General features: G+C 37.4%; 1 protein-coding gene across 2 annotated transcripts in view; it reads left to right on the top strand.

Annotated features, from left to right (window-relative positions):
- Positions 1 to 10,331, top strand: part of cps1 (carbamoyl-phosphate synthase 1, mitochondrial) — a gene marked incomplete in the record, with an annotated part of 71,017 nt that overhangs the window by 9,304 nt on the left and 51,382 nt on the right. For both annotated transcript variants that reach the window (XM_005935763.3, XM_014337944.2), the window contains 15 exon segments: positions 179 to 268; positions 351 to 407; positions 497 to 589; positions 716 to 805; positions 1,422 to 1,550; positions 1,739 to 1,845; positions 1,996 to 2,137; positions 2,375 to 2,452; positions 3,095 to 3,193; positions 3,323 to 3,418; positions 5,046 to 5,235; positions 5,536 to 5,693; positions 5,959 to 6,087; positions 7,244 to 7,388; positions 9,955 to 10,165. In XM_005935763.3, the coding sequence (XP_005935825.2) occupies positions 179 to 268; positions 351 to 407; positions 497 to 589; positions 716 to 805; positions 1,422 to 1,550; positions 1,739 to 1,845; positions 1,996 to 2,137; positions 2,375 to 2,452; positions 3,095 to 3,193; positions 3,323 to 3,418; positions 5,046 to 5,235; positions 5,536 to 5,693; positions 5,959 to 6,087; positions 7,244 to 7,388; positions 9,955 to 10,165 (1,814 nt within the window).

Here is a 10,331-nt window from a genome sequence, read left to right as displayed (position 1 = left end):
ACTTCACTGAATTTTTGTTTAATTACAGCTAGGGTTAAGTGGTTGAAGCATCAGGTCAGAATGGTTATTGTTATTGACTGACCCTTTTATTAAAACTGTGTAACTGCAGTTAATAGACTGGAGGGGTTTTAAATTGGACTTTTTTTCCAAGGCTCATACAATGCTTTGGTTTCTCTAGGTATCTGGTCTACTGGTTCAAGACTACAGCCACGAGTACAGCCACTGGAACTCTGTCAAGTCTCTGGGTCAATGGCTGCAAGAAGAGAAGGTTAGATTGCAAATTAGAAGCTGTGAGAATGCGTGAATGATGAATATGACTTTTCTGTTAATGTAAATCTTACCCTCAAAAGGTTCCTGCACTGTTTGGGATAGACACCAGGATGCTGACCAAAGTCATCAGAGATAAGGTACCACAATTAGAAAGACTGTATCTGTTTCATGTTTAATGAATGAGTCGGTCAGTTTCTGATATGTTTGGCTTGTGGTTTCTCTTAAGGGAACAGTTTTGGGGAAGATTGAATTTGATGGTCAGCCTGTCGACATAACTGACCCCAATCAGAAAAACTTAGTAGCAGAAGTTTCAACCAAGGTAACAACTGCCAATTTTTTTTATTTTTTTTTTAATTTAACGATAATATCAGATTTAAAAACTCCTTTTGTTTAGATATTTTGAAATGGCACTAACCTCTTCTTGTCATGCCTCTATACTCACCAGGAAGTCAAAGTTTTTGGAAAAGGCAACCCAATTAAAGTGGTGGCTGTCGACTGTGGCATTAAACATAACATAATTCGACTGCTGGTTAAGGTGAGAGTTGCGTGAAACATCCTTGTTGGACTGTGTGCGTTCCATTTGGAGACCTTGTTTTTGTGACTTAGCCCCAAATGACCTCCTCTGCATAAACGCAGAATAAAAAAGTCAGCGCTCTGTTACATGCTTTCTGCAACCTGACCTAGAAATTTTGAGAAAGTAAATCTGGGCCTAATGAGCTCCAGAAATGTAAAATTTGTTTGTGGCATGGAGATTGGTAAGAGAGTGGGTTTTCATCATGTTTGTACTCAAAGTTAATGACTTGTGATATTTGCTTTTAATTGGATTGGTTATAACATTGTATTCATTGATTTGCTCTTATTCGTTACACTCAGCGTTGACCCTTCTCTATGTTTTCTTTTTGTTCTATTTTTCAGTATTTTTTTATTTTTTATTTTTTTTATTTAAACAACATTACATGTTTGGAGATTATAAACCATAAATGTCAGAGTTCTCATTATGACATTATGTCTATTTGGTGTTGTCTGTAGTTATTTTTACAGCTAGGGGGATAAAATAAATGTCATCTTCTGCTACTTTGATTTTACATTCATTTGACATTTTAAGTATACTCAGAAGATTACAAAATAACTACATTTGTGCTTTTGTGCAGCGAGGTGCAGAAGTCCACCTAGTGCCGTGGGACCAGGACTTGCTTAGTCTAGACTATGATGGCCTGTTCATATCTAATGGACCAGGAGATCCATCTCTGGCCAAGACACTCATCAATAACGTGCACAAGGTAGGATGCTTCACAAATGTTTATGTGAACTGAGAGACTTGAGTATTGATTCGCAGGTTTAACAAGGAACTAAAATTGTTGCAGAGCTCTATCTATATAATATTTAATATATTTGTTTCAACAATTTCTTTTCATAACTGTGTTTATAGCTCCACCATTGTTTCTGTAATAATATTTATTTTGAGAAGGTGCTGGAGAGCGATCGTCCCCAGCCAGTATTTGGGATCTGTATGGGCAATCAGATCACTGCCCTGGCTGCAGGAGCCAAGTCATACAAACTACCTATGGGCAACAGGTGACCAATTTAACAGCCAATCATAAATATGATACAGCGTGCTGTATATGCTCTGCATTCAGATAAAGATTTCAGTCTAAAGTGTAACCTGTCCGACAGAAAATGTAATGAAGTAGATGATGTGTTTTATTCATTTCCGTGGGTCCCCAGAGGCCAGAACCAGCCGGTGTTGAATGTGATGACGGGCCAGGCCTTCATTACCGCACAGAACCACGGTTATGGCATAGACAGCGAGTCCCTGCCCCCAGGGTGGGGCCCGCTTTTCATCAACGCAAATGATGGCACCAATGAGGTTGATTTCAGTCTGTGTGAATATTCAGTCTTTAACAGGACTTTTTTTCCTAGGCTTTGGCTATAAAAATAAAGAAATAAACAATTCTTTTACAGCAATAACTGAAGCAAATACAGGACTGTATGATGTTTACACTAATATTTTGGAAAGATGCATTTATTTTCGAAATGCTAACAGTATCTTTCATTTTTTTTAAATATATACATAATTTCATGATTTTTATTTCACAATTTCCAGGGGATCATGCACAGCACTAAACCTGTTTTTACAGCCCAGTTTCACCCTGAGGCTAAGGGCGGTCCCACGGACACAGAGGTAATTAAAAAAACTTGATGGTGCTGCATGAAGTACCTGAACACTATACTCCAGCTAATTAAAGTATATTCACAAAATGGAACTTGCGTAAAACTTTGAGCTCTATTCTAAAATAGTACTTGTGTAAATGTTGTGAATGGTTTGGTTTGGAAAAGTGATGTGGTGTCCAGGTAGCAATAATCAGTCAGACCTCAGAAGTCATCAGGTGCAGATCTTTTAACTGTTCTTAGAATCTGATCTAAGTAAGCTGAGGGTGATGTTAGTTGCATAGCCCTGCGACAGACTGGCGACCTGTCCAGGGTGTACCCCGCCTCTCGCCCTATGACAGCTGGGTTAGGCTCCAGCGCCCCCCGCGACCCTGAAAAGGATAAGCGGAAGCGAATGGATAGATGGACGAATGGCATACTTTTGCATTAGAAGATCATTTATTCAGCACGTTTGTCTTGATCTCAAAGATCTGTCACTTTAGTTAAATTGAATTCAGATTCCATGTACATTTTAGCCAGAATTTAGCCTTTTGTTTTAACTAATATAGGGGTTTGGCTCCACAACGATTAACAGGAGACCATTAAAAAAAAACCCAATATCGTTAATATAATACTTAAACTGTGATTATAAGGCTTTTTTTTTTCTCCCCCACAGTTTCTCTTTGATGTCTTTTTGTCCCTGATCAAAAAAGGAAAGAATATCAGCATAGCGTCAGTCATGCCCATAAAACCCAGCATCCCTCCCAGGGCCCAGGTAGAGTATTTCACCCAGGTTGAGCAGGTTCAACTTCAAATATTCTGAACATAAGAGACTTTTATATCAGTCATTTAGTGGAACCTGCTGTTTAAATGGTGCCAATCACACCTTTTTGTGTCGACGCAGGTTTCAAAGGTGCTTGTATTGGGTTCTGGTGGCCTCTCTATTGGTCAGGCTGGTGAGTTTGACTACTCTGGATCTCAAGCCATCAAGGCCATGAAGGTCAGAGCATCTGGATGAATTAATCATTTCTGTAGCCAATTAATAATACTTTAATATGGTTGTGAATGAAGGCATAGAAGTGTGTTTCATGTGACTTTATGTGTGAGAGTCGATGCAGACGTTTTTTTTTTTTTTGTTTTTTGTTTTTTGTTTTTTTGAAAGTCATATTATATTATATCTCCTGTCTAAACACTGATGATGATCCAATTTGTCTGCATTTTAATTCATGGACTTTTAAATGTGTCTTTTATTCTGCTATACTGTCCTTATATTGGGTAGTTATATTGCAGTAGCTTATTTCATCGATGAGCTTGGCAGCTTTTTCCCTAATTACGTGGAACACTGGGATTTTAGTTTATCTAATTAAGATCTAAAAATGCTGAGCAGGCCCAGTTGATTGTGATTTTTCTTTTTTTAATCAATATGGCAAGATGAGAATATTTAAATGATAATGAAAGATGGTTCATTATTTGGACACAGATGCAGGAGATTCACTAGCTAATACTGCTCAATGGGCAACTGTGACTAAACTTGCATTTGGATTAAGCTCTGTAAAAAAAGGCAAACGTAAAACGAGTTTTTCATGGACAGAGCACATTTGATAACTGCAATTCTTGTGCATTATAGTTGGTATGCATTGAAAAAACAGTAAATCCTCCTTAGATAACTGTGACTTTTTGATAATTGCATAGGGACCAACACTATAGTACTGCATAAACCGCTCACTTCAAGAAATAAAACATATTTGAGGAATTAGTGGAATTTAAAAAAAACAAAAACAACAGGCAGTGATCTGCAGAGACGTGAAAAAGGTTTATACCCAGATGAGTTCCGTGGCGGCCTGAGTGCTTGACCCCAACAATGACAGCATTTGGTGCCACCGTGCTTATACTGTGGGGGGCCGTTTTGTGCCATAGGTTAGCTCCACTTATCCATTACAGGGAATGGTCACTGCAAATGAAAACAAAGTTGTACTGAGTGACCCCCTTTATCCTTGGATGTAACATTTTTATTCTTGTGTAAATACTCTCTTCTATGATGACATAGGGCACAGCAATATGAATTTCATGCTGTGATATTTGCAGTCAGTAGATCTTAACCCAATTAAATGGCCACAGGACATTTTGACCAACCTGTTAGAGGTCAGCCTGTAAAAGGAATATCTTTTAAAGGAATGATTTTCCTTCCCTCTGTAGCATTCCAGAGACTTGGAAAAATAAATGCCAAATTGCATTGATGCTGTTGTGCTGTGTCTTAGGTGTTTGCTTTTACTGTAATTTGTCACTATCTCTGGGCCCCATGTTCCAATTTTTGAATGGACTTTTATGAAAAATAGAGGGAATCATTTTTTTAATATAAAGTTTGGTATAATAAAATATAAATGACAGCAATATGACAATGATAAAATTAATGAGGACTGAATTCTATTTAGCATTTGAATTGGGGCACAGAATTGAGCAGAGCTGCTAATGTTGTTAGTAACACTTGCCTCTTGTATCTGAGATATGTGACAGGCCTGGAAAACACTTTAGAACATCTAAAATGTCAGACATGACGTAAAAGTGTCCCTGAAGACTTTTTGTCATGGGTGAGTTTGCTTTTAATAATTTCCCTTGCGGTCATACAGGAGGAAAACCTGAAGACGGTGCTCATGAATCCAAACATAGCCTCCGTTCAGACCAATGAAGTGGGCTCCAAGCAGGCTGACTCAGTCTACTTCCTGCCTGTCACGCCAGAATTTGTAACAGAGGTCATCAAGACAGAGCGTCCAGACGGCATCCTGCTCTCGATGGGTGGACAAACTGCACTCAACTGTGGTAAGATGTGCACAGTTGCTTGATTAGTACGTGTAACTGACCAAAGGGAATGAAAAATGCAAATGTGTCCCTTTGAAATTCAGTTCAAATGTTACGTCTAAGTCTTCTATTATATTAAAAACCTTTTGTATTATATATTTTATATTATATCAAAAATCTTTTACCTTAAAAAGGTAAAACATATATAATAGATATAATATAAATGTGTTATATATACATATGTGTGTAATTTATTTAGACATATATATATATATTTTTTTTTTTTTTGTGTTTAACCATGCATCTGTAATTTGTTTTCAGGGGTAGAGTTATTCCAGCGTGGGATCTTGGACCAGTATGGGGTGAAAGTCCTTGGAACCCCTGTGGAGTCCATAATGGCAACAGAGGACAGGCAGCTTTTTGCTGACAAACTAATGGAGATCAATGAGAAAATTGCACCTAGTATTGCTGTTGAGTCGGTAAGGACCCATGTCCAGTTGCCGAAAAAAGTGTTCTTGAGCGATACGTTTGGTAACTACGTATAGAAGATACTAAAATATCCTGTCAGCTTGTAGTCTACCACTAATTTCTTGATTCCAGCATTTTGTTAGCGTAAAAAAAAAAAAGAAGTCATTGACATTACTTATATTGGAGGTCTTGTGTTTGTAATAGTTCTATAGTGGTTTAAAGCCCGTATCAACAGTTTTTGTTATGGGAAGCGTAACATTTATGTGCATCCTTCAGGTGTCTGATGCATTACGAGCAGCAGAGCAGATAGGCTACCCGGTGATGTTGCGATCGGCGTACGCTCTGGGGGGTCTGGGCTCTGGTCTGTGTGCCAATAAAGAAAAGCTGGAGGAAACTGCCCAGAAGGTCAGAAAAAGCAGACGCTTATCAATAGCTAATGTTTTTTTTAAATTTTTTATTTATTTATTTTTTCTCTCACTGGTCCTTTTTTCTCCTGGCATTTAAGCAAACATTCAAAATCTTTTGTCCAAATCAATCAGAGCATTTATACCTAGGCTTACCATGTTTTTTTCCTCTTTTTATACCTTTTCTCGAGTTTACAGCATGAACCTGCACAGAAATAATACCTTTTGAAATTGTTCAGATACATTTCTTTGGTCCTGTGCCAAGAAAGGAATAGTTTTCTGTTGCTAAGCAACATTCTTTTGTGCTCTTCCCCTTTTCAGCATTATGTCTGACAGCTCAATTGGTTCTAATCTATGATCACAGGCTTCAAAATGAACCGCTTGTGCCAGACTGTGTTAGATTGGTGCGTGCTTGCTTTTTTTTTTTTTTTTAATGCTTAATGTTTGTGCTCTTTTTAAGTATTTCTTTGAAGCTTACTTTAGTTATTTATTTATTTTTGGTTTCATTTGGAAGTTTCAATGGCAAGTGCATTGGTACCAATTATACTCAGCAGCTGTTCACCTGGTTTGTATCAAGGGCAGTTCACCAAGACAAGAATGCAAAACAAAAACCCCAAGGTAGACAGTCCTTTAACCTGGTCTGGCCTTGTCTGTTATCAAAAAGAGTTTGATAATTGTTTCAGTGCAAACTGTCCTAATAGATTACTACATTTAGTTTGATTCAACAAAGCATCTTAGCTATCGACAAACCAGAAGGACAGTTTGCAATGAAACAATTCTAACCCTTATTTTGATAACTGACAAGGACAGACCGGCTATAGGGCACATTTATCGCATTCTGAAAAGCATCTTCTCTGTGATTGTCACTGTGATTTGGAAGTTTGCATTACAAAGATAAAACACTATTTAAAAAGACCAAAAATCCTTACTACACAAAACACAAACTTTAGTTTGATACATTTCAGTATGGATGTCCTGCATTTACTTCTACTGCATTTACTACTACTAACTACTTAAACTACTAACTACTTAAACTACTAACTACTTAAACTTACTTACTTAAACTTTAATATATAGGTATTAATTTCTTTCCGCTTCAGTTTGATGATTGTAGTGAAACACACATCTAAATTGTTTAAGCTGTTTATGTATCGTAGGCTCTGGCCATGAGCAATCAAATCCTCGTGGAAAAGTCTTTGCTTGGCTGGAAAGAGGTGGAATACGAGGTGGTACGAGACGTTGCTGATAACTGTGTCACCGTCTGCAACATGGAGAACTTCGATCCACTGGGCATCCACACAGGTAGGTACTAATCTGTGGCCCTTTTCAAACCATGAAAGGCTCTTTCTTATTATTTTTGTGAAAATTTTTTTATTTGTTTCTCTCTCAATCTCCATATCTTTGACCACACTTCACCTGTCTTTTGAGGGTTTTTTTTAAATTTTTTTTTAAAATTTTATTAAATTAAAGCTTCTGCAGAAGGATCATTGTGCTCTGACACACAAATTATTATGTGCAGGTCGATAAAGAACTGCACTCAGAGGTATTTACTGGTACTCCATTGGGAGCCAGCACAATAAGGACATACTGACCTTGAAGCTGGACAGTTACAAGAGCACACTGGTTGAAACTAACGACACAGTTGCTCCCTATTCACCTGGCATAAACGTAAAACATTGACGCAATGACAAAAGAGAGATATTTGTTTCCCAGATTATTGAAGATAATCAAATTTCTGAGAGTAAACAAATTAGAAGTTAGTTCAAGTTAAAGTTCGGTTGGTTAACTGTTTTCTCCGGCGTAGTTCAGAGCCGGGCTGAGATGTGTAGCAATCACTGGGTCTTCACTTAGGGATTATGCGGTCTGCAGGCCTCAAATTATATTATTGTAGTCATTCAGGTAGTTTGGCACTCTAGCCAGATTTGATGGAGCAATGCTGGTCGGCAGCAAGCAGCTGTTGGTCACTGGATAATTTGTACATATGCCTTTATTGGTTGTGATCCAATAAACTGAAGGTAAATGAACAATTTGACATACAGTGAGTTGTATAAAGAATAACATTTTAAATTTACTCTTGCTCACCAGCTCTCTCGCTCCCTCACTCTCTCTCTCACTCTGCCTATGAGATCAACCAACACATGTAGCTCAAATCAAAGCCTCTGTGAATTCTCATGGTTCAGTCACGGTTTATCTTAAAATAGTTATGCATGTCTTTGGAATTACAGCAACATAATTTTATTGTATTTTATGTTCATTTTCTATTTACTCTTGGTAGTAATATATGGTAGTGTAAATTGGTAGTGATATACTGAAATATATAAAGAATTGTAGGGACTGGCAGGATTACAGAAATATTAACCATTTTAATAGAAAAATTGCAAAATAAAATGATGATGATGATGATGATGATGATGATGATGATGATGATAATAACTCAATAAAGCCAATGCAGTCTGTCCACTTGTGGTATGCAGGCTTATGTTGGGTGCATAAACAGATGTCTGTGTTTGCGCAGCTCTTTATTGGCCTGCACATACTTTGCGTGTCCGTTCACGCTGATCCTTCTGCAGAATTTGGGCGGATCCTCCCAAATTCCATTGCAATTCAGATTTGTCACTTGAGATTATCCTAAGGCCAATCTTGTGGTGTGCTAGTTTATAAGATTAAGGTGTTTTATCCTTTCATTTTACCGTACTGAAGTGCAAGCAGTGTTCTTCATGCTGTCTGAGCTGTCGCAGGAAGTCTGATTTTGATAACCTCTGTACATTTGCCTGTCATTTTATTTTTTTCCCACGCTAGATTATGCAAATACCACATGTTACATGGATTTTTTTTTTTTTTTTTTTTTGTGATTAGTGTGATTTAGACTCATTCTCTATGCATGGTAGTTCTGATTACCATCATTACTCCCCCCCCCCCCCCCATTTATGATTGACTAATTTTCCTGTACTTCCTGTGTTGTTGTTGTTGTTGTTGTTGTTTGTTGTTGTTGTTGTGGTGTGTGGGTTTTTTTTTTTTGTTTTTGTTTTTTTCTCCCACCTCTTAAACATCACAGTCAGATTTTCCAGGTCCTCTGGCTGTTCCTTTCCATGTGGATCCATAATGCATACACACGTCCCAAACTGAGTACTGGTGTTCTACAGATCATTGTATAGTTATGCTTATGCAATTAGATGCAAAACACGTGTGATTTAGCATGAGATGATGTATGATTGTAACTACAGGTGTGTAATTTGAATTGATAAAAAAAACAAACACTCCCTTTGACAATTCAGAAGTGATTGTCATTGGGAGGTGATTTTATTTATTTATTTATTTATTTATTTATTTATTTTTGAATCACTGACATTGAAGTGAAAATGCACGGTGGTGCACTCAGTTGTAGACGTTCTGCAGAGCTGTTGTCCTTGTCCTGTTTTGGTAGGAGAGCACAGAGTATCAATATTGTGAGGAAAAAAAGTGTTGGGTTTGAGTTCTGCTCTTATTGCCAGCATTAAGGCTGGTTTAAGTGCTTCTCACAAAGTCCACTGTATAAACAGGCAAACAGGTGTGTTTTCAATTTAAAGACACACTTTTTTTGGTCTCATGGCTTTTTTGTTTTCCTCTAAAAATGAATAAGGAAAAACATGAGATGACTGTAAATAATTTTTACAGTCTCTAATGTTTTAAAATTATTGTATGTAAAAGTTTCTCTAATTTAAAAAAAAGAAAAGAAAACAACCCCGCTACAACCACTCCATGGCTTTTAAGTGACACGTTTACTTTTTCTGTCACTTTCACTTAACTAAAGCCAAGTTTAGATATATATTTATTATTCGTTAAAGCGAATCTTAGTCTGAACAACTTCTGAACAACACTTCTTTTACAGGTGACTCCATTGTGGTGGCACCAAGCCAGACATTATCCAATGAGGAATACCATATGCTCCGTGAAACTGCTATCAAGGTGGTACGTCACCTTGGCATTGTTGGCGAATGCAACATCCAGTATGCCTTACACCCATCTTCTTTGGAGTACTGCATTATTGAGGTGAATGCACGGCTATCGAGAAGCTCAGCTCTTGCATCCAAAGCAACTGGGTAAGTTGACACCTGAAACAGGCTCTTTTAAAGCAGAGTTATGAACTCATGCGGCAGAAGATAAAAATGCACGTTAACACATCAAGAGATCTTAGATATTTATGTATGACAGACTATTGAGGTAATAAAACATTAATTTTACACTGTACTCACTTTTTAACCTTTT

The sequence above is a fragment of the Haplochromis burtoni genome, unplaced genomic scaffold (assembly GCF_018398535.1).
Source record: "Haplochromis burtoni strain Fernald_Lab_line unplaced genomic scaffold, NCSU_Asbu1 Contig_202, whole genome shotgun sequence".
NCBI lineage: Eukaryota > Metazoa > Chordata > Actinopteri > Cichliformes > Cichlidae > Haplochromis > Haplochromis burtoni.
Note: the sequence above shows the minus strand (reverse complement) of the source record. Positions and strands in the feature narration are given on the sequence as shown.